The sequence below is a fragment of the Theobroma umbraticum genome, unplaced genomic scaffold, assembly GCF_002168275.2.
Source record: "Theobroma umbraticum cultivar Fairchild unplaced genomic scaffold, ASM216827v3 scaffold_95.0, whole genome shotgun sequence".
NCBI lineage: Eukaryota > Viridiplantae > Streptophyta > Magnoliopsida > Malvales > Malvaceae > Theobroma > Theobroma umbraticum.
The window spans coordinates 8,458,012-8,480,369 of record NW_018397257.1 but is presented as its reverse complement, the minus strand read 5'-3'; the positions used below and the strand labels follow the sequence as shown (position 1 = coordinate 8,480,369).

Sequence of the window (22,358 nt, the reverse complement as noted above, 5' to 3'; positions counted from 1 at the left end):
AAATTAAGTGGTTGTCTCCATTCTCCATTAATGCTACACCTCGACCATAAAAACAAATCAGACTACCAAACTTTTGACTAATTTTGAGCTTGATATCTGTATGTAGTAATCACTTTATTGGGAAAGCCCTCACATCTGTTAATGTGCACATACACTGTACTGGTGTATAAAAAAGTCTAGTGAGCCTCGAAAGGTTCTCTAAGAACCTTGTCGTATTTATATTAAGAGTTACCAAAGAGATCACTCATGACGACAGCACAACAGACAACAAGTATTCTCATGTTACCCTGGTTAGCTCATGGCCACATTTCACTCTTTATAGATCTAGTCAAGATCTACAAAGCCAGGTGTGTGGCTTATATTTGTGAATTAATGGGAAAGGAGATGAATCCTGTTGGCACTCTTGTCGAAGAATCTGCATATAGAGATGATGACGCGGCGGTAATATATGAGAAGGAGAGTAATATATATCTCAAGTCAACTTCGGTGCCGACCTCGCGTTCTTTTGTTTCCTTTTAATTTTCATTCCTTTACGATTTTCGCTTTCAATTTCGATCCGTTTACGATTCCTTATGGAAGATCGTACACAAATAAAGTGGAATGGTGTGGTCCAAATGTGCTTCTGTGTCTATGTTTTCCAATGGACTCTAGATTTCATCACGTGTGTAATTCTAGGAAATATGAGTGAAAAGAAAGAAGAAAAATTGTAGCCCTGGCAGAGCAAAATATAAAACATAAACAGGGAAAAGGCAACTTTGATTGGATCTGTATTATTTTTCAATCGTCCTCTATGAAGGAAAAAACCCAGATCTCAACAGCACTTTCAGTCTTTCAATCTAGATCATGAACAACCTTCGGAAAAGGAAAGAAAACAGAAAAATTATTTTTCTGTTGAACGTATATACATCCCCACTGGGAGCTTGGTTTTTTATCTAAAACGAAAAAACCAACCTCCCAGAGCAAAAACAAGTTTCTTGTTTTTTTTTTATTTAATTTTTTTCGTTAAAGGCAAATGATTGGGTCGGGAAGGTCATAGAACCAAATATGGTGATGCTTGCAATGTGGAAATTGTTGCTATGATTATATATATAGAGTGAGAGAGAGATAGAGAGAGAGTGTGTGTGTGTGTTTCGCAGAAGAACATAGCAAGACAAGAGTTAGGTGGAGCAGCGCCTTGAGGATCCGAACATTTGATCAAGAAGGATGACGAAAGCCATGGCATAGTCCGTCCTGATGTTGTCAGGCTGAACGAGAAGGCGGAAGATGTCGGTTCCAAAGGCGACTCCTCCGACAGCCTCTTTCCGCTTGATCTCTGCTACTAACCGCCGCTTGTCATCGTAAACGGCACAGCATCTTTGGGAATACGAGCCCTCGATCTCGTACATGATGTTGTTGTTTCGGTTGTTGGTGCTGCCGGGGCTAACGTATGCCAAGCACTTGCTGTTTAGGATGTTCACCGATTTCCTGACTGAAAGTCGGGGATTCACTGAGGTTTCTCCCTCGTAAACCAGCCAGCTGTCCCCCAGGCTCATTTTCTGATCACATAGACGTCGAAACAACATCATCCTTAAGTTAATTTTATCATATACTAATGAATTAAACGACAAAAGCAATCACACGATCCTAACTTTATTCTAACCCCAATGACAAGCTATGCCTACTTGACTTAGATTTAAACAAAACAAGGTACCTTGCGGCGGATGGTGAGGAGAGGCTTGCCAGTGGCATCCATGAGAAGGATCTCACCCTTGTTGCCTTCCATGTAATTATCCACCCTGTACACCAAATCACCTTTACCATCAAACACCGTGAAGCCGTTACAGTTGAAAAGCAACGATTTTTTCCAGACGGTTAGAACTGCCTCCCTCTTGTGATCATCAGCTACTAACAGCTTAGGCGCCGTCATGGAGATGGCATCGCTGCCAGCGTTAAAGCTAGCGTTGGGATAAACCCTCGTCATTCGCGTAAAAGGTTCCAGCCTTTTAACTCTCGGAGATTGCAAGTCAACTCCTGTAACACAATGGCAGAAAAAAACGGAGCAAAAAAGGGCAAAGGCAAAAGAGGAAGCCAACCTTGCGAGAGCTTGTATGGGCGAGTTAGGCAGAGAGCATTAATAATATATAAAGGGTAGAATGGGCGGACACCCGGAAGAGAGAGAACAAAAGGGGCGCACCAATTGGGTACAAAAGTCTACCACGAGTGCGCCACCATCTAATGACGTTAAACCAGCATTTGATTGGACCAAGAAAATAGTTGAAGAAAGTGAAAGGGAAAGGGATGGATTGGATGATGGGCATCGAGCCATCGATGCTTTTGATAAAGACGAAAACGTTTTCAGGAAAAAAAAATTAGCTCCACCCTATCTTTACTTCAAAGGAAGCTAATATTCATTAAGTTGGTAGTAATTAAATAAGCCGAAATTTTGTGGCTGAGAACTGATTTGCGGTGGGAAGAAGTGGACACTTGTCGACTGCGCAATGCACTCTGCTAGATATTTTTCTGCCGATGTTCCATTGACATTTCTTGCTATTATAATTCTAGTAAACACCAGTATATTATAATTAAGCTTACTATTAGAATGTGATTGGGGCAGGACGTCTTTGAGCGAGTGCGACGCCCCTTATCTCCATGGAGCCATTTTTATTTGACGCGTACAGATAAGGTTTCTTTCACTTTGGCACTCACAACCCTTTCGCTTTTTTCTCGTCTAGTAACCCCGTTTATCGGAACAAAAAACACGTGGATTCTTTTATTTGAAAGGGCCAACTGTCGACGTACATTTTCATTTCTTTCAGTCTCGGATCATTTAGTATGAACCTTGTCGAGGGACGATGCCGCAAATCATAGAAGGCTGAACCCCAGCGCTACAAGGATTTCCGCCCTCGTTGGGGGTGGACGAGCCATTTGGGCCGAGCCCTAAGTTGATACAAGTTGAGATTTCATTACCCTATTGTCAAACATGGACACTATAAGAAAGTTTTCTATGTTGTTTCGCCCTTTTTTTTTTTTAGAGTATTCGTGTTTAATACATGATATATAAGAATGAAAGTTTGATCCTTTAAATATATAGGAGAATTTTAAGAAGAAATTGAAATATTCATATTCAAAACTCATTCCCAGAGTTGAGTAACATAAGTATTTCACAGGTCTAATATTTTTAAAAAATTTAAATTATTTTAAAAATATAAATAAATACTTATTTTTTATTAAATTTAATCAAAATTTTATATTTTTATTTTACATTGTATAATTTATTTTACATTAAATAAACTTTATAACTAATAATTAATTAAATATTATTAATTAAAATATCACAAGTAATTTTTATGTCACATAATGTTTACGTAAAAAAGTAAAAATATTATAGGGTCACGTACTTATATCATATCAACATGTCACATTATTATTTGTTATGATATGTCAACATGTTTCATCAATATTATGTTACATAAAATAACAAGTGACGTTTTAACTAATAATTTTTAATTAATTGTTAATTAAAAGGATTTATTTAATTTATAATAAAAATATAGAAAATTTTCAATTCTACTGTAATTTTTTTTCAGGTAGAGTCTTACTATCGTGGGACTCTATTTTATTAATAAATTCCTTTTGCTATTCAATATATATATATATATATAATTGAATATAATAAAAAGGTATAAACTTATTTAAATTTTTTTGAACAATTGAATACTTTTTTCAAGTATTATGCTTATTTAGTGTTGAAGCAATTGACTATAACAAAAAACCAAATCTTTGCATCACCATAATTTGGCATAAAAGTGCTTTAGAGTAAACGTGTGTATATTCTCCCCTGCATTTTAATTAACTCTGATGCATAAAGACAGTCTTTCTGTAAAATCTAAATTATAAAAAAAAAAAAAAAAAAACTTCCACAATCAGATATGGTTCTGGAGTGGAGATATAAGCACATGGCTGTTTAAGAATTTTACTTGATAAGGAAGCCTTGGAAGTAAGTAGGGTCCTTTTTCTCCTTCTATTCTGAGTCTGTAAAGAAACAGTGAACAGGGCCTTGTGGGATTAAACCACCGGACAGGAGTCAAAGAGATTGATTAATTAATAATCAAGTTAACTTAGCTGACCTAACAAGAAACATATGCACCGGAGAGAGGTTTTTCGTGACTGGTTACCTAAAACAACTTGCTGCATACTGTTTTGTTACGAGTTGGAATATAGTATTAGTATCATTGGAGTTTTGCTCTTTTGGAAAAGATGCAGCACATATATAATGGCATTACATAAGTTAGCTTGGTTGTCTCTGCCATGAAATAATATTCTCAGAATTGGGAAACTATTAAAGAAAAAAAGCATTGAAATGTTCCTTGTTAAAGCAAACAACCGGAAACCTTCATTTTATGTTTAGACTGGCTAATGAGTAATGACCTTGCAACCTGGTGGCAGGTCTGGGATTCGTGTCTAGGCATTAGAGAGACGGTGATGAAGAATCAGGAATTTTGTAACTCAGATTATGATTTCCTCTTCCCTGTTTGGCAGGTTGTACTTTATCTTGACACTAATGCAACCAGATCTTTACTGGACATAATGTAACAGCACAACATGTCAGAATTGGATTAGGAACTGGATGAATCAAAATATGGACCTAGTTGCAAGTTTCTGACCTCTGAGTGGGATAAATTGGAATCGAATTCTTGAAATTATTGACCAAATTTTTATGGTGGCACATCTCTTTTTTGAGTTAGATAGGTGGCTTGCTGACAAACACATGAGCAATTCACTATGCAATGGTGGCTGAGCAAGCATATCCATACATTCAGTACAAGAAAGTTGACCTGTTCAGTGACAAACCTGCTCAGTGACTACTTTCCTAGATCAGAAAACTTCCCATGAAGAACCAGTGAAAACATGGACAGAAACAATAAATGTACCAAACATCAGAAACCTGGGTCTAATTACAGCACACAAAGCAGATCATGTAGTTGTAGTCAGCACAATTTAGTGAAGGGTTTCGATATTTTTGCTCAGCTCGTCCAGCTTCTTCATCCTCAATTTCTCACTTTCACTCACCAGCTAAACCAGCATTTGACAGAAAGGAGAAAAAAAAAAGAAAAGAAACATGTTAATTAGAAATTGTCAGAACAAGATTTGATCAAAGTAAATTAATGCTCCTATTGAACCGTTAAGCAGAACAAATATTCACCTCCATTAATTTGCTAACCAGTTGAGCTTTCTCCTTATTCTTGTCATTGAAGGCTTCAAGGGCTTCTTTGTATTCTCTTTCCTGTGATTACCAAAACTCTTGAGGGGCTAGGCACCAACTATATCTACTTGAATATATATATATATTGAACTGTCATGCTGTTCTTATAAAATGATAACAAAAATTGCAGTCATAGAACATGTAAATTCTCAGCTTCAAGAAGCATTTAGATGTCCATTTGGTTGCATCAAATGATGAGAGGTTATACCAATAATCATCAAAATTATTACTAACTAAGCCCTCTATTGCCATTTGATACACAGTGTAATAGTTCATAATGAATATAATATTTTTCACCTTCTTCTGGCAGCTCTGTCCCAATGGTTTCAGCTCCCGGTTAACGGTGTCTATCTTCTTGCGTACATTTGCAACTTCCTTCCTCATTGGATCTATGAGTGAATCAAGCTCCTGGAAGATTTTATCAATTCAAAGAATCCACCATGTGTCGCATGAACAAGTATAGTGCAATAACATGTACCATATAAAAGGAAGATTGAGTTTATAGATATTATAATTCTACTTAGATTCTCGAAACCTTCTTAGAACTAGTAAAAGAAGAGATGAATTGATGATCAAAAACAACCATTTGAGCCAACTTAGCTGTACTGCTTCACTCTTTTTCAGAAATTAAACAAAAGTATTCTAGAGCTAAATCAAGAACAACATTATGGGATGTTGTTCCTGTTCAGATTTCTCCATGTTCTAAAACAAAATGTCATGTTGTATAATATCATATAGATTCACTGTTTTTTCGTTAAAAACTGTTTCTCTTTTAGGCCAGAGTAAATATATACAAGATGATGATCTCATTCGAGTTGCTAAACCATGATCCGATCCTTTTATTTTTTTTCTTTTTTCTCAGGACTTACTTCTCGAATGTCAGCCAACCGCCTAGTTGCTTCTTCGACGCGTCCCATGTAAGCCTGAACCTTGTCCCTCACCTCCATCTTCTTTCTCTCAATCTCTTCTTCTTTTGCTCGAAACGATGCCAATGCAGATTTCGCCATCTCCTCTTCCTTGTCATCTTTTATCGGACTCCCATTGCAACTGGTAATTCCCGAGTTCTTTACTCGCTGCATCTGCGATTGCTGTTGCTCCCATATCTGCTTTGGTGTTGCCATTGATGACTCCTTGCACACCCCCACCCTTCTTTTCTTCCTGCAATTCTCTTTTACCCCTCTCTTTTCCTTGCTCTTTTTCTTTAGAATGATGGCTCTCTTTCCCTTGCAATAGGTTGTTATATGCAAGGCTGGCTTTAAAGGCTTGAAACCAACTAGCTTACTTTAACACAAAACAAATTAGAATTATAAAAGATACAAAATGACCAAAATGTCTGCTCACTTTATAATCATTAAGTTAGAGAGGATTTTTCACCTTTCTTCAACAAAGACTTTAATCAAATGTTCTTTCCATCTTCACTTTAACCCCCACTTAATTAACTTCAGTAAATCTATTTTTTTGTATTCAAATTTTAGCTCAGAGGTAAGTTATCAGCAATCCCATATTGTAGAATACATTCTTGTGCACCTTCTTTCCAATTGTAAATTTTTTAAGCTTGGATTAGAGGAGGATCTAGGTGGATCATGGGCCTCCTTTGGTAGGCAAGCTATTTGCTTAAGTTGGTCTATTGACAAGTTCAGTTAACTACTGCTTTTCTTCTCACTTGTGCACCTATTTTTTAAACATTTATGGATAAAAAATACAGATGAAGTATATAAAACTTACCATCTGCTAGTGTATATATGAAGAAATATATAATTATTGGTGCACAAATCATTTTCTCACATTCCAAAATGTAAAGTATATATAATAATATTGCTATCATTTAAACTGATATATATTGGTTGAAAGGTCCTAAGGAGTATTGGTAAATCTTCTTTTTCCTTGACGAGGAGTGCTTGGAGCAGAAGTCTTACTTGAGGAATGGACAACAAGTGGTCACCTTACACAAGACATGGTGGGGGGAAAGCCTTGAGTGACAAGACAGAGCAGGAGAGATTGGCAGCAGCCTAGCTGCCCTTATTATTATTATACATACTATAATTACCCTTCCAGCTTGGACTTCTTTTAAAAAAAAAAAAATAAATAACAAAATCTTTACTTTTAATCTTCTGCGTTTTCCTTTCTTATTTCACTCTAGGATGAGCAGATGAGAGGTTGAAAGGCTAATGTTGATGTTAGGGAAAGACGTTTGAGCACAATGACACCATATGCTCATTATTTCATGTCAAATTCACTGGTGTGATATCTGAATTGTAGGCTTGAATGCACTGGTCAGGAAAAATAGTGTTCATTGTTGATTTACTTGATACAAGTATGGGTTTAATATATAATATATATTGTCTAATTGCTGACCTTCTAAAACAGTTGATAAATTGTTATGGTGCATAAATAGGATAGATTCTTTTCTTCACCTTACAGAAACCAATTTGCTGCTAAGCCCCCACATGGGTTTTTCTAGTATTGATTCCAATTTCAAAATCCTTTCATTAAATTTCTGCAAATGTCAAAAGATTTGGGTTAAGGTTGGGGTGTGGCAAAATGTCAGAATCATATGCTTTGCTTTGTGCTTTAATTTGGTTTAGGGGGGGCGTAATGTCTTTTAGCGCATCCTTGATTTTTGAATTATTTATTTAATCTTTTTTGCATAGTAGAATGACAGGCCAGCTTGGTCAGTTAATGTACTCAAAATCTAGGCCCTTTGGCCTTTACTAGTTCAGCTTTTTGGGGTATGTTCGTAGGTATAAACTCTAAAGGCCCTTTAGAAAAATTATTAGGTTGGAATTGGTCAGAGTTACGGCGGGCTGACTGGCCCACTTTTGCCTTGTTGGGCCCCCAGGTGGAATCATTTCAAGTCAAGGAGTCGCCTACATTTCTTGAATAAGTAATTTAAAATAGAAAAAATGTTTGAAAAATTCAAATGTGAGAGAGAGGGAAACTAAAAATGATTCCAGTATTTGCTTTTTATAGTTATTTCTCATGTTTCATCTTAATTTTTTTTATAATTAGAGAAGAGAAATTCAAACTATATTTTTTAGATAATAAATTTATGTATTAATCAATTATCTAAATACTCGGATGAAATTTTAATTTATTTTGATAAATAAAGAATTTTAAAAGTTATTATTATATTTTTATAATCTTTGGTTAAAGGTGAAAATCTTAAATTATGAGTTTTTTTTATAAGTAATGCCTTTTTTGCTGATAAGTACTAATTTAATTCCAATTTGGTTTTTGTGCTCATTTGAAAAATGTAGATTTTTTTTTAATTTTGGTCTTGGTAGGATGGATGGTAAAATTTTGTTGGTTGATATTCTTTTAAATGAAAAGGAAGTTTATATATATATATATATATAGAGAGAGAGAGAGAGAGAGAGAATACAGTGAAAGAGAACTAAAGAGTTATATTTAATGTATTGTTAGTATATAAATTTATAAATTATCATTAAATAATAAAATAATATAGTTTAAACTTTTAAAAAATGGAATATTTTAAAAATTTAAATTTAAATTTATTTATAAGCCAGATGATAACAGTTAATTTATTAATATAAATAGATGCTATACATTATATGACATCAAATATATGTTTCATAATTTAATAAAAATTAAAATTTTGATTTATGAGAGAATAACTTACGTTCAAATTATCTAATGGAGATAGGATAACTAATTATCAAAGTAAATAATTTACTAAATTTATTTACTGCACATAATGGTAAACGTGCCACGTGTCACATCGTTCTACCTCCGTTGACACCCAAATCTCAGACCTGATTCCCCGCCCAAACTCCGTGGCGTGCTCCACAAGCGTCTCCAAAATTTTATGACTTTCTATGTCCCCCGTCTCTGTTTTCCCTACGGTTTTAGACTTCAGAATCGCAACTTTTCCCATGAAAGCTTAAGCCCTTTTTTCTTCTTCTTTTCTTTTCCATAAACCCTTCCGTTTTGAACTCTCCAACTTTCCCGCTTCTACATTAAGGGTTCTTTCGTTGTCTCCTAGGTTTTCTACGCGCTGTTTGGGCCACGTTTTTTTTTTAACTGTTTCTAGTCATGTCCTCGTCGATGAGAAGGGACTCAACATATTCAAAGACCAGAGCCCGGTCTCCTCCGCGTCGTTCGCGAATTCGGGACCGGTCTTCTGGTTCGAAACGGTCCGAGGCGGAGCAGTTATCTGGGTCGGAGGATCAACAACAGGGCAAGAAGAGTAACCATGTAGACGATGACAGAGAAATCTGCACGAGAAAACTGTCGGAGTTTAACGAATCATTGCGGCGGCAAGGACGGTCAACCTCCACCAAGTTCCAGTGGGACCATCTTTTACCCTATAATTCCGGGAAGGCCGTGGCGGCGGCGACTACTTATAAGCAGGAACTAGCCGTGCGGAATGAGAGAACCACGAGAACTTATTCGATTAGTCCAGTGGGGATTGTTTTAACAGAAGAAAACCGGTTCATCGATTCAAAGCCGCCACCTTTGAAGGAAACGAAGTGGGGTTTTAGCTATAATGGCGAAGATTTCCGGTATCCAGAGGTTGGAAACAGGGGAATGACAAATGAGGCGGTTGGTTTTAGTGGGGAAAAATTGGGTTTTGATTCTCCATCTGTGATAGCTGAAATGGCTAGGAATAAGATCAGGAAAACTGAGAGAGTTACTGAACTTGCATATAGGAAGATGGAGAGTGTGAGATCCAGAACCAGTCTTGTCGATTCTATTATCGATAAAATTGATGCTGCAGGGGAAAACAGGCCATTGGAGTTGGCCCGACGTTTTTCTTTACCTCAACAGTATATGACAGAACAAAAGAGAGAAGGTTTGCATGGGGAAAGGCATCAGCCGAGAGAAGATTGTAGCCGTCATGCTTTTACTAAACGATATCTGGGTTTTAGTGGACAAGGAGAGGACGTTGTGGGCTTTAGGATGAATCATTCACAGAGCGCAAACGGCGCTTTTTTCCATGGTGCAAGGGAGCAGTTTGAAGAAGATTGTGGCCATCTTTTACCTCAAATTTATCCTGACTTAAAAGAAAAGTCACATGGGAATGAGACGGAGCAAGGAAATGAGGTTCTGGGTTGTAGGATGAATCATGCTCAGAGCCAAAATGGAGCGGGTTTTAATGGTAAAAGCCAGCAGTTTCAATATTATGTTCATTTAACTGGAAAATCACATGAGATGGAGCAAGAAAATAAGGATTTGGGTTCTAGAATGAATTGTCAGCAGAGCCAAAAGACCGCTCCTTTGCTTGGTAAAAGGCAGGAGTTGCCAGAAGATTTTGGCTGTTCTTTACCTCAAAATTATCTTAATTTGGCCGGAGAATCACATGTAATGGAGCAAGCAAATGATGCTTTCAGTCCTAGGAGGAATCGTCCTCAGGCCCAAAAGAAGGTGCTTTTGACTGGTGAAGGCCAGGGCTTAACAGAAGATTACGGCCGTACTTTACCTCAACATGATCTTGATCTTAATGTTGAATCACAGGAGACGCAGCAAGAAAATGAGCTCCTGGGTATTAGGATGAAGCATCTTCATAAACAAAAGGAAGCGCCTTTGCATGGTGAAAAGCCAGAACCGCTAGAAGATGGTGGTCATCCTTTACCTCGAACTCATTTTGGTTTAAGTGGGGAATCACTTGTGATGGAGAAAGAAAATGAAACTATGGCTTCAAGGATGAACCATCCTCGGGACCAAAAGGGAGCTAATTTTAATTGTGAAAGTCTACAGTTGCAACAAGATTGTGCCTTGGAAAGCAATTCCCTGCCAAAGCAGGATGATTATGTATATACAACTGAAGGCAGCACTGAGCAAACTTCAGTAACAGAGGAGATACGCATCAATAGCCGGTCTTTGAAGACACATCCTAAGAAACGTATTATTGACCTGAGAAAGATTACAGAGAGTCGAATATGTGCATTACCCCGGAGTTCGGATGCCTCAGATGATGAGATTCTTGATATTGGATACGGAGGTGAACAATGGAGTAATGAAGATTTCGAGCAAACATTATTGCTAAGAAATTCAGGACCTGAGCGCCCCCAAGATGGGAGGGCTACTCTGCTTGATGAGTTGCCAAGTCAAAGGAACGTTTTTGACTGTGACTATCAGTTTTCCTCTCCTCATATGCAAGAATTTGCACAACCTTCTAATAGGACAAGTGTAAAGCAGCGTTTGGGGCCGCCTTCTCATGTTCATAATCCATATCCTTCTACTAGGAAACGTATAAAGCAGCGTTTGGGACCGCCTTGTCATGTTCATAACCCAAATTATATGCCTCGGACTCAAAGACATAAAATGAGGAAGCTCCTGAAGGAAAATGTTAATGATTTTCATGAAGGGGTTCAAGCTCGAGATGTTGATTTGCGTCATGTGAAACGTGGAAGGACTGAGCCACCTGAGGACTCTAAGGAGTTTGAGCAGCAAATACGTGGTGCTTTTGTTCAATATGTAAAAATATTGAATGAGAACCCAGCTCAAAGAAGGAAATACACAGAGAAAGGAGAAGCTGGTACCTTAAAGTGCTGTGTATGTGGCAGGTATGCCATATATCGTCAGTATTTGCTTTCGAAGAGAGCCTCATTGAATTTAATTTACTGTTTATTCCATGATCAATAGAATAATATATAGGTTAAGTGGTTAAGTAGCAGTCTTAATGACATGTATCTCTCTCTCTCTCAGAACCAAGTTTATCCTTTGACCTTCTAATACATTTCCTTGGGAGCTCTCTTGAGCAAATTTCTTGGTTATATGTATTTATTTTGAGCTACGTGTTTCACTATATGTACATCTCTTTGAACTTAGGATAGTGCCCTCATTTAGAAGTACTACCCTCTAGGAAAGTATTTATCTATAGCATAAATTTCTCAATGCCGCTGCTTTAGTAGCTAACAGAATACCCCTAATCTTTCCTTATTTGAGCTTTAGAAGTCTTTTATAACTTTATGATCTGCTTAAATGCAGGATTAGAATGATTTCTTTTCATGGGCATATTACAGATATAGGGACAAATGTCTATTAGTACTGTGCTAAAAATGATTGTCATTTTATTTATATGCATCTGATTTGTGAATAAACTTTTACATGATTTGACACAAGTATTGACTCTTTTGTCCTCTTAACTCCCACAAAACTTGTTGAAATGATGCTTTCATTATTTTCTGTCTTCTGATTTTTGTTTCAACATGCTTCTTTAATGAATTGTTGATTTTCATGTTTTGTCAGTAAATCCGAAGAGTTTGTCAACACACTAAGCTTGGTAACGCATGCTTTCACATCTCGAATGGTTGGGCTTAGAGTAAACCACTTGGGTTTACACAAAGCACTTTGTTTTTTGATGGGATGGAACTCAGTGGCAGCTTCCAATGGTTTATGGAGGCAGAAGACATTGCCTGATGTTGAAGCCTTGGCTATGAAGGAGGATCTTGTTATCTGGCCTCCAGTTGTTATCCTGCACAATAGTTCTATAGCAACTACTAATTCCGATCATCGGATTATAGTAAGTATTGAAGAGATTGAGGCATTTCTCAGAGGTAAGTTAACCTTAATGATGATGGTGGGTGCCACTGTAACTGTGTTTTACTGATTTTAAAATACCCTTTTTGGTAGTGGATGCTGCATGTGCATGGTTTCTGTCAGTCCTCATTTGACAAATAACATTTTTTTACATCACAGCTCTTATTCGACTATTTTCTTTACAAATTATTCTGGAAATTATTGTTCAGATTTGTACTACCTTTGTTTTTGTAACATTTCATCATTTTTTCCTTCTTTGTAATTTTAGAAACCAAATATTTGGATTTTTTACTTGATCACTGTGATTTTATCTTGAGATGTCCAACAAAGAATTTGAAGGATGTGTACTCTAGGTCCGTATGCACAACCAGTGTGCTTGTCATTTGGCAGGTCATATGGATCTCTTGCTTCAAAACTCACTTATACTTCTCCCCTTAACAAAAAACTTGCCTTTCAGGATTACCCCAAATTGTTGGGGAAGCTTTTGCAGGATTTATTTGTTTTTATGTGATATGCTGGTTTTTTCCTCTCTGTTTCCTGCCTCTGTTTAATTGCAGACATGGGATTTGGCCGGGGAATATCCAAGGTGTGCCGCGGGAAACCTGCAAATCAGAGTATTATGACAGTGATCTTCCATGGAACCTTTTCAGGGCTGAAAGAAGCAGAGAGACTTCACAAGCTTTATGCTGAGAACAAACATGGGAGGGCTGAATTCCAGCAAATCAATTGCAGCACTGGAGAAACGAAGAAAGTGCCACTAGACAAGGTTGAAGATGTTCTATATGGCTACTTGGGAATTGCAGGTGACTTGGATAAACTTGATTTCGAGACAAAGAGTCGTGCCTTAGTTAAAAGCAAGAAGGAAATCTATGCCACTGCCGATGCCCTTCTCGACATTGACTGATAAATTTAAGGGAAATACAAGTAAATACTTAGGTGAACCTTCTCTCTCTTGCTATTTTGCAAAGGGCACAGGCATATGTCCAGGCCTACTAACTCATGCTGTCACGTTTGTTAATGATGAAACTAACTCCAGTTTCATCACTAAGAGGTTAGGGTCTGTTTGTTCACCACTAAGAGGGTAGGGTCTGTTCTAGGAAATGTTAGTTGGTAGAGAGTTTGTTTTCAGTACAAACTGCGTATGTTATTTTGAGATTAGCTGTGTATGTTTTATTGTTTACCTTGCTAATCAACCTCCATGCTGATGTTACCAGACAATGTAGACAAGAAAGAATAACTTTAATATATCAAGCATTCATATTACCAGAACAGATTGCATTGTGCTAGGTTCAAGTTCAAAAGCTTGTAACTTTCATTTATTTTTAAAATAAACATACCATAGTAACACAACTATGCTCAGGTGTTAAAATAAAAATGTATAACATAATAATATAAATATTAGGGAAAAGAAAAAAAGGCAAAGCAATGTTGTTTTGGTTTATACCTGCTAGAAAGTAGAAGTGAGAAGGTCAAAAGAGTTGGGTGTAAAACAAAGAAAAATTTAGATGGAAAACTAATAGAAGATTAAAGACAACCATTTTCACTGCAAACTTGCAGACATTACAGGGAAAGAATTTTCTTTCATATATTCTACAAAATACAAAAGGAAGCGTAAGGGGGACCCAAACGCACCAAAACCTACTGAGCATAACTAGTAATTACCATGAAAAACTTGAATGTTGAATGAAAAGTGGCAACAGTTCTCTGTTTCACCCTTACCATATATATATAAAAACATTGCAAAATCAACAATTTCATATATACATCTTAACATTCCAAGGGTTGTCCACAATTCAACTAAACTTCTCTCATCTCCTTTGGAAGTTAAAGCGTTTAATGGCATAGGCGAAGACGAAGAAAAATACCAAGACCCAAGCAAAATGGCCAAGGACAATATATTTGAGAAAGTCCTCCTCAAATCCCAAGTTATCCTTTAGGAATTTATTCACCGGCATTGTTGCATCATTGGAGAGCTGGAGGGGGGTGTCCTTGTCTCCGACTTGAGATGTGAAAAGACCATAGATTGTCCAAGCAATTGGAGAACCCCAGTAATACCACCTCCACCACACAGGGATTAGCTGCATTTATTTCCGAAGAAAGGTTCAGATATTAGAAACCATCACAACTAAACATTTAGGGACTAATATTGATGCAACCTTGCTTCATGGTCATTGGAAAATTTGTAGTGTTAAATTTTTATCTACTGTGTCATAAATGGCATTAAATGCCATTGGACAACAAGAATTATTGTGCTGAAATGTACATACCGGTCTAGGGATGAGGAAACCAGAGAACAAGTTCCAGAAACTGAGCAAAAAGGATGAAACAATAGCGGCAATTTGATGACCAGGAGTAAGAGCAACAACCATCATCCCATACATTGACATGTAGGTGAAACACATGAATATGAAGAAGTAGAAATAGAAGAATTTGTCTGCCTGCCATTCAAATCCGATCATCGAGTACAGAAGAAGAGCATATACAATGGTTTGGAATGCGACATAAATTGTCTCTATGGCGACCTGGCAGAAGAGAAAGAAAGTACACGTCAATGTGAGAAAGAGAATAGCTAGCTTTTTGCATTCACCTGACATTGTAAAATGATGCACACAGGCTTATACTAAGAAGGATAGAAACTGAAACAACCAGAATAATTTGATTTCCTGTCTCACCTGAGCAAATGCATAAGGCAATTCTGAGTACATCCCGGCTGCTCTTTCTCGGTAGAAGACCGTCCTTTCAATTGACACTACAGGCTGCACAGAAGTAGCATTGGTAGCTCCTAGGAAAAGAACAGCAGCATAGATAGCTCCTAGAAGATTCATCAGGTCCTGTTGTTGTTGTCTGTCACCAGCGTAAATATGGCCATGTTAGAAGGAAATTAAATGTTGGATCCTTTTTCTCTGCTCCAAAAAACTTACGCAAGAAAGACATGTATGGAATATTGGCTCAATATAAGACACTCAATGACTTACAATTTCTCTCCTTTGTTCCAGAAGATGACACCAAATAAAATACCAATCATAACTGTCATGAAGAATCGGACAGCATTATACTGTGAGTTCCTCCAGTATGACCAGTACTGTTTCCAGAAACAAGCCTTGCATTGCGTTACAAAGTCCTGGGAATATTTAGTGGGGAAGTAAAGATCCTTGGAACCAGGTTGTGGAGTGCTAAGCTCTTTGATGAGCTCCTGATTTCTCCTGAGAAAGTAAGAATGAGATCAAGAGAAGGTCAATCTTCAAATGATAATTAAGGATTTGTGAGGACTTTGTAATTTGGAAACAATTTTGTCTAGTGCTACTAACTGGTATAGGTCAGAGTTGGCGTAAATGTCAGCAAAATCAACATTGAGCTGAGTCTCAACTGCCGTGGAGCTGACTTCCAACATCCAAGTAGCAGGATTATAGCCTTCTTTGATCTTGGGAACCCCTGGAACAGCCTGCACGTACTTTAGATGTTAACCAAACTGTGAATTTGAAAGTATTAAATATTAAATACATTTTAGGCCTAACATATATGTTTAATACAGAAAAGAATTTTCAGAAGAAAGTGGCATGGGCGGTGATGTGCAAGTATAAATCCTGACCACTAGAACTTCTGGTTTTAAGGCTCAAAGCAGAATAGAAGTCCACTAATGAATAGAGAAGGCACACCTCAAAATATTCAACAAGTTTGTGAGAATGGTGGCCAAGAGGTCCAGCATATATCACTTGTCCTCCTCTTTTCATCAACAAGAGCTGCACATGGAAAATTATCACAAACATATAGCTCATTAATAATGACCTACAGAAAAGCATGTATGAGAACATTATACAGGTTTGAAATTCAGTAATACCTCATCAAATGCCTCAAAAATATCAATACTGGGTTGATGAATTGTGCAGACGACAGTTCGTCCTGTATCCACTGTGTTCCTCACAGTACGCATAACAATTGCAGCAGCTCTAGCATCAAGGCCTGATGTTGGCTCATCCATAAAGATGATAGAAGGATTAGCAACCAGCTCTACGGCTATGGTTAGCCTCTTTCTCTGCTCAGTAGAAAGACCATTCACTCCTGGAAGTCCAACTAGAGCATTCCTCAATGGGTTAAGCTCAACCAACTCCATTACTTCCTCAACAAACATCTGTAAAAAAGAATGGTACAGTTAGTTGCATTAACCAAGAGGCCAGGTATTCACAGAATCTAGTAATTGTGATAAAACGAAAATTACTGATTTAAACGATAAACAAAAAACAATATACATAGAAGAACAGTTTGCATAGGAATTGCATACATCTCGTGTTTCCTTCTTCACACTTGAAGCTAGACGCAACCAGGCAGAATATAACACTGATTCATAGACGGTAACATGAGGTGAATGAATGTCATTCTGTTCACAATAACCACTGACACGAGCAAAAGTTGCTTGGTTCTTTGGGTAGCCTGAAATGCTTATACTTCCTTCAATGTACCCACCAGTCTTTCTTCCGGCTAAGACATCCATCAAGGTCGTCTTTCCAGCACCACTAACACCCACCAATGCAGTCAGAATACCTGGCCTGAAAGCACCACTCACATCTCTCAGCAGCTGTAATCTGCTTTCTTCAACCCCATGACTCTTCATTTCCTGGTAATTCAAAGTAAAAAATCAATCAGTTAAATGTTTGTAGGCATCTAAATAGATATGTAAAAAGGATGCTGAGAATATTAATTCTTCAAGAGAGCAACTCACTGCTGGCATATCAACGTAGTAATTTATATGGTTGAAAGCAAGTGAAAGGGGCTGGAAAGGCAAAACCATTCCCTTTTTGGATTGACTGTTTGCAACACTAACAATAGAGCCAGAACTAGCCTGAGCATTTCTCACTGGCATATCAATCCCTGCAAAATACAATTAAACATTGCAGGATCAGCACTTATTACAATAGGAGAACGTAGATAGAAGAGAAATGCTGCATTAGTGGAAGAACAATAATTTCTTTTGTGAGTGCTCCCAAGCTTGGAAGCATGCTGTGTACCCATATTTGGCATATGCCTAACTAGCTAACAACAATTACGCAAATCATGCACTTTTTGAAAAAAAACTTTTGTTAAAATTAATTGATGAAAATCAAGCTTCTGAAATTGATTCATATTGATAAAACTACTAACCTTCTGCATTGGAGGTTACATGCCTATTCTGATTGCTTTTTGAATCATTATCTGAGATTACAGGTTTAGAATCTCCTAGAGCTGAAATTGAGTCAAAAGAAAGCAGGAGTTCAGTATATTACTTCTTTTGCATGAACCAAGATACTAAATAAGAAATTTGAACTTACGATTCAAAAATGTGAGTGCTGCAATGAAAAGAACATTGAACAGAAGAGAGAACCCTGCAAGTGCTCCCACGCAAATCCAATACCAATGTTCTTCGGTGTATAGGCCTCTTTCCTTGAGAAGTGTCTTTCCAACAGTGGAGTTCAGGTGAGGCTGCACCAAAAATATTAGGATCTTTAGTTTATATGATTGAGCCAGGATTCTTAATCTAAAGTTTAGGCTTCTGTAAGGAGATGTACTGTGCTCCATCTGTCAGAAAGAAACTCGTTGATGGCAATGGCATTTTGACCATACATCATAGGCGAAACATAATAACCCCATATCATCCATGGTTCAATGTCACCTGCATGAGGAAAAAGGTGTTCATCTTAGTTTCATAGATTATCCTCTAAATGAGACAAGAAAATCGAGTTGCTTATCAACATACAGATTAAGACCTGAAAATACAAATGCATAAATCATCAAACGTAAAAGTCCAATTAACTTGGAAATAAAATGAATTAAACAGGAAAACAATATTTTCACCTTTGGCTACAATGAAACCTCCCAGCACAAATACTAATAGCAAGGTAAAGGAACCAAAGGTGTTTGCAACCACTTCTGTTCTGCCCAGTGCTGCAATGAAACGGAAGAGGGAGAGAGCCACTTGATGAATACCAAAGAATGCTAATAACTGCTTGAGGAACCTGTACATGTGGTAAATCTGTCAACTGCTGAATCTCTCATACTTGATGCATTATTGCATTCTACTATGATATTAGAACACCATCAAGCATCATCAGGCAGAAAAAGTGAACCATGCAAGTAAAATATTCACTTACCTACTGGCAGCAGGTGCAAACCCAATCGTGTAATAAGTAAGAATTATCCAAATTCCAGATTCAATCAGGGAGACAGGAATTCTTGTGAGCCAAATGGGCAGGGCAAAAGCCCATGCAGGGTAGAACATGAAATCCCTTTGCTTAAAGAACACAGGAAGCCTAAAAACTGTCATTGCCAGCTCAGCCATCCCATTAAACATAACGTTAATCAAACTGAAAAACAATGCTCCCCAATATTTTGATGCATCCTCTATTTGACCAGATTTCATTTCTGTTCTGAGGAACACTGTAAGGGCAACTATTGCCATAAATGTTAGCTGGAAAGCCTTGAAGATGTAAACAAAGGAGTTGCGCTTCATTAGAAGCCATTCCCTGGAAAGGCAAGCCTTGAAGAGTTCCCTGTTGGAAATACCATACTTCTCAGTCACTAAAGCAGCTGGATGAGTTTTCGATTTATCATAAGGAACTCTAAGAGCTTCTGAAAGCTGTTGGCCAATGTGAAAAGAGTTGAAGGCTTGTGCAAATTCAGTTACCGAGACATATCTATACGGTTGGTTCTCTCGGAACCAGTATTGTTCTTGGTCCTTTTTGGAAGTTACTTCCTGCAGAAAGTCTGCTACCCCTTTCCTTTCAGGGCATTTGAAGCCCATATATTCAAAGAACTCAAGAATGTTCTCACGAGGTCCTTGGTAGACAATTTGACCCTCAGAAAGTAAGATAATCTCATCGAAGAGATCAAATGTCTCAGGTGCAGGTTGCAAGAGGGAAATGATCATGGTTATGTCCATAATATGGACCATCTGCTTCATAAACTTGACAATTTGGAATGTGGTGGAACTATCTAACCCTGTTGATATTTCATCCATGAAAAATGCTTTTGCTGGCCCAACCAACATTTCTCCTACACTCAGACAAGCAGTATAATTTAAGGTTTTGAGAAAACATTATCAAAACTGATCCATCTTTATAATGACTGCAGATGTAACATTTACACATACCAGTTGTTACACGCTTCTTTTGTCCACCTGAGATGCCTCTTCTCATATCATCTCCCACCAAAATATCAGCGCATATATCCAGTCCAAGTATCTGTTACAAATCCATAAGATGATTAGGTATGTTCATTGAATCAAGAGAAAAGACATGACATCAAAATAGAGTCGAAAACCTTGAGGACGTAGTCAGTAATCAAACTAGTTTCCTGGCCAGCCATTGCTGTGGCTTTCATGAATGCATCAATCTCCGGATCCGGCTTAATGCCTGCTTCCTTCTCTCTTCTTGATAGCTCTGCCAACATTTCATACCTTGTTCCCACTCCCAAACACCGTCCTGAGAAATCTAATGTCTCACGGACAGTCATCTCTCCATTGTGAAGATCATGCTGGCTAATATAAGCACTTGTTCTCTGAGGTATAAATTCCGAAAATTCACAGCCACAGTAGGTGACTTTGCCAGTTATCTGTTTATTATCCACAATCCATCAGTACGTGGAGATGGTAAAGAAAAGTTAAACGAATTCATGACTAATAGAAACAAACCCTTAGATCATCATTTGGTTTCGCTGCAAGTGTCTGCAACAGTGTTGTTTTTCCGGAGGCAGGAGGCCCAAGAAGTAGTGTCATCCTAAAGTAAAAAACACAACAATTAAATCATGTGAAATCAGTTCCAAGCAAGATATAGCATTTATCCATTAAGATTTTATTTGTAAGAATGTACCTTGATGGTTTTAGTGCTCCAGTCACGCTGTGAAGGATCTTGACAACCCTTTTCTTTGAAGGGGAGAGTCCAACATATCCAAGAATTGCCTACTCATGTTTGAAATTGAAACAACAATTAATATTCAGAATCTTCGAAACTTGGATATTAGATGATATGGAAACCACAAAGATCACATGCTCTTGATTATGTCGATATCAGTTTGATAATAAAGACAAGGCACTCAGTTATGCTTTTCTTCACCCATTTCCAAGATCTAAAAGTTCATCAATATGGAATTTGATTAAGAAACAAAAGGTTAGTACCTCGATTGCATTTAATGTGGTATTCATCAAAGTTGGAAGTGCTCTAGTCCCAACAAAAGCATCTCCTTCGACTGATAAATTCTGAAATCTAACTTCAATCTTAGGGACTTCAATTCCCACCCTGTTTCCACCAAAGCATACAAGTTGCAAGATTCAAACTCAACATTCCTTTCATAATTCCTTCTATTCTCTCACATATGTACCCAAAAAGAAAAGCATTCTATAAAGAAAAAAAGAATTTGTATTAACCTGTCAGTTCTGTTCCTCAATCTCGTCAAGAACCTCTCATTATCATCCTCAACAACCTTAAGTATACTCTCCATCAACTGTTTCTTGGCTTGTGGTCCAAGCTTTGTAACATCAACCTCATCACGCACAACATTACCGTTGCTGGTGACCTGCATCAGCATCCCTTTCCTCAGCCTGTCATAAGTTGGCAACCTCTCTATTGCAGCCCATCTTAACTCCTCTTCATCATTAACCTCCTGCTGCCTGCTGCTCCTTTGAAACACGTCTGGTGCATTAAACATCTCCCTAACACTCGAAGCACGCCAGCTTCTCCTGCTACTCGTACTCGTCTGCCTCGACAAGTCTTCTCCGGCCAACGAAGCCGCCATGTTGGCAACTTTGCTAGCGTTCTTATACCAACAAATATATCTATATATATATAGCAAGATTATGCAATGAAAAAATTAAATGATTCTCGGAAGAGTGTTATAGGCCAGTATGCAACGTTTGATGAAACCAGGATATCCCGGCTCCCTGAAGAGAAAAATGCTAAAAAGAGTGATATAGCCAGTTCCTTTATATGGAGTTTGAAGATTAAGAGAAAAAAAATAATATTGCACTTGACACGAAATTTCTCTTTCTTTCACTGTTGTTGTTGGTCAAAATTGACTACTCGAAGTTATTCCCATATTTTCCAATGGCTCAGCTTTAAATTTTTGTTGAAAGTTCAACGTGTTATGCTATGCTTTGCATTTTTAGCATGATTTAACTAACAAACTGAGGGGCCGACAGCCAAAAAAACGGTAAGTCTCATATGGCATACTTCTGTTTTGCTGACCAAAGGTGAAGAAAATTCCCTGGACGAGGATGCTTCTATTGGAGGACAAATTTTTAAGTAAAATTCTGGTAGTTATGACAGTAAATTCTTGTTTCAGACTTTAACCAAGCAACTGTAAAATACCATCCACGTTGACTAGTTTAATATTATCTTTAGCTTCTTTTAGCAATGAAGCCTCCACAAAAAGTTTGTATGTCCAAGCCAGTTGTGGACCCACTTTGCCAAACGTGACAAGGAGGAAATTCCTGGAAAATTGCTGCATTAACCCTCCCTCCTTTAGAGTCATTTCTGTTGGTATGAAAGGAGAGAATTTTGAAGCGTTTCAATATACTTTCTACCTCTTCTAGAAAGTCAGCTGCCAAGAAAATCATTAGCTCTACAGTTGGATTTTTTTCTCTTGTTTT

General features: G+C 37.5%; 4 protein-coding genes across 4 annotated transcripts; 1 reads left to right on the top strand and 3 right to left on the bottom strand.

The window, feature by feature from the left end:
- Positions 1–735: 735 nt before the first annotated feature.
- LOC110411914 (protein LURP-one-related 8-like) lies at positions 736–2,273 on the bottom strand. The gene is made up of 2 exons (XM_021422277.2): positions 1,691–2,273; positions 736–1,535 (listed from the first exon to the last, which is right to left on the bottom strand). Exons 1-2 carry the CDS (start codon positions 1,958–1,960, stop codon positions 1,158–1,160), a joined length of 648 nt encoding a protein of 215 aa, XP_021277952.1. The 5' UTR covers positions 1,961–2,273; the 3' UTR covers positions 736–1,157.
- A 2,370-nt stretch (positions 2,274–4,643) lies between these two features.
- LOC110412579 (RAB6-interacting golgin (DUF662)) lies at positions 4,644–6,481 on the bottom strand. Its single transcript, XM_021423145.2, has 4 exons — positions 6,112–6,481; positions 5,540–5,650; positions 5,183–5,263; positions 4,644–5,052 (listed from the first exon to the last, which is right to left on the bottom strand). Exons 1-4 carry the CDS (start codon positions 6,361–6,363, stop codon positions 4,978–4,980), a joined length of 519 nt encoding a protein of 172 aa, XP_021278820.1. The 5' UTR covers positions 6,364–6,481; the 3' UTR covers positions 4,644–4,977.
- A 2,616-nt stretch (positions 6,482–9,097) lies between these two features.
- Positions 9,098–14,008, top strand: LOC110412979 (uncharacterized). The gene is made up of 3 exons (XM_021423653.2): positions 9,098–11,769; positions 12,455–12,762; positions 13,303–14,008. Exons 1-3 carry the CDS (start codon positions 9,296–9,298, stop codon positions 13,647–13,649), a joined length of 3,129 nt encoding a protein of 1,042 aa, XP_021279328.1. The 5' UTR covers positions 9,098–9,295; the 3' UTR covers positions 13,650–14,008.
- A 258-nt stretch (positions 14,009–14,266) lies between these two features.
- On the bottom strand, positions 14,267–21,650 carry LOC110411795 (pleiotropic drug resistance protein 2-like). Its single transcript, XM_021422099.1, has 20 exons — positions 21,138–21,650; positions 20,889–21,009; positions 20,584–20,672; positions 20,406–20,490; positions 20,036–20,326; positions 19,866–19,956; positions 18,868–19,768; positions 18,572–18,732; positions 18,286–18,389; positions 18,049–18,199; positions 17,882–17,962; positions 17,463–17,611; positions 17,025–17,357; positions 16,584–16,874; positions 16,402–16,485; positions 16,054–16,187; positions 15,721–15,948; positions 15,418–15,589; positions 15,013–15,267; positions 14,267–14,823 (listed from the first exon to the last, which is right to left on the bottom strand). The coding sequence occupies exons 1-20, from the start codon at positions 21,503–21,505 to the stop codon at positions 14,554–14,556; spliced, it is 4,359 nt and encodes a 1,452-aa protein (XP_021277774.1). The 5' UTR covers positions 21,506–21,650; the 3' UTR covers positions 14,267–14,553.
- Positions 21,651–22,358: the final 708 nt, after the last annotated feature.

Coding starts and splice junctions, on each gene's coding strand:
- LOC110412579 (XM_021423145.2), bottom strand. CDS start 6,363: ATGGCAACACCAAAGCAGATATGGGAGCAACAGCAATCGCAGATGCAG. Junction 5,651..6,111: donor GGTTGGCTGACATTCGAGAA/GTAAGTCCTGAG, acceptor AAAATCTTCCAG/GAGCTTGATTCACTCATAGA. Junction 5,053..5,182: donor TGGTTAGCAAATTAATGGAG/GTGAATATTTGT, acceptor ATGCTGGTTTAG/CTGGTGAGTGAAAGTGAGAA.
- LOC110411795 (XM_021422099.1), bottom strand. CDS start 21,505: ATGGCGGCTTCGTTGGCCGGAGAAGACTTGTCGAGGCAGACGAGTACG. Junction 20,491..20,583: donor GGAGCACTAAAACCATCAAG/GTACATTCTTAC, acceptor TTTTTACTTTAG/GATGACACTACTTCTTGGGC. Junction 16,875..17,024: donor TGAAGAAGGAAACACGAGAT/GTATGCAATTCC, acceptor TCTTTTTTACAG/ATGTTTGTTGAGGAAGTAAT.
- LOC110412979 (XM_021423653.2), top strand. CDS start 9,296: ATGTCCTCGTCGATGAGAAGGGACTCAACATATTCAAAGACCAGAGCC. Junction 11,770..12,454: donor AAGTGCTGTGTATGTGGCAG/GTATGCCATATA, acceptor ATGTTTTGTCAG/TAAATCCGAAGAGTTTGTCA. Junction 12,763..13,302: donor GATTGAGGCATTTCTCAGAG/GTAAGTTAACCT, acceptor GTTTAATTGCAG/ACATGGGATTTGGCCGGGGA.
- LOC110411914 (XM_021422277.2), bottom strand. CDS start 1,960: ATGACGAGGGTTTATCCCAACGCTAGCTTTAACGCTGGCAGCGATGCC. Junction 1,536..1,690: donor TCCTCACCATCCGCCGCAAG/GTACCTTGTTTT, acceptor CTATGTGATCAG/AAAATGAGCCTGGGGGACAG.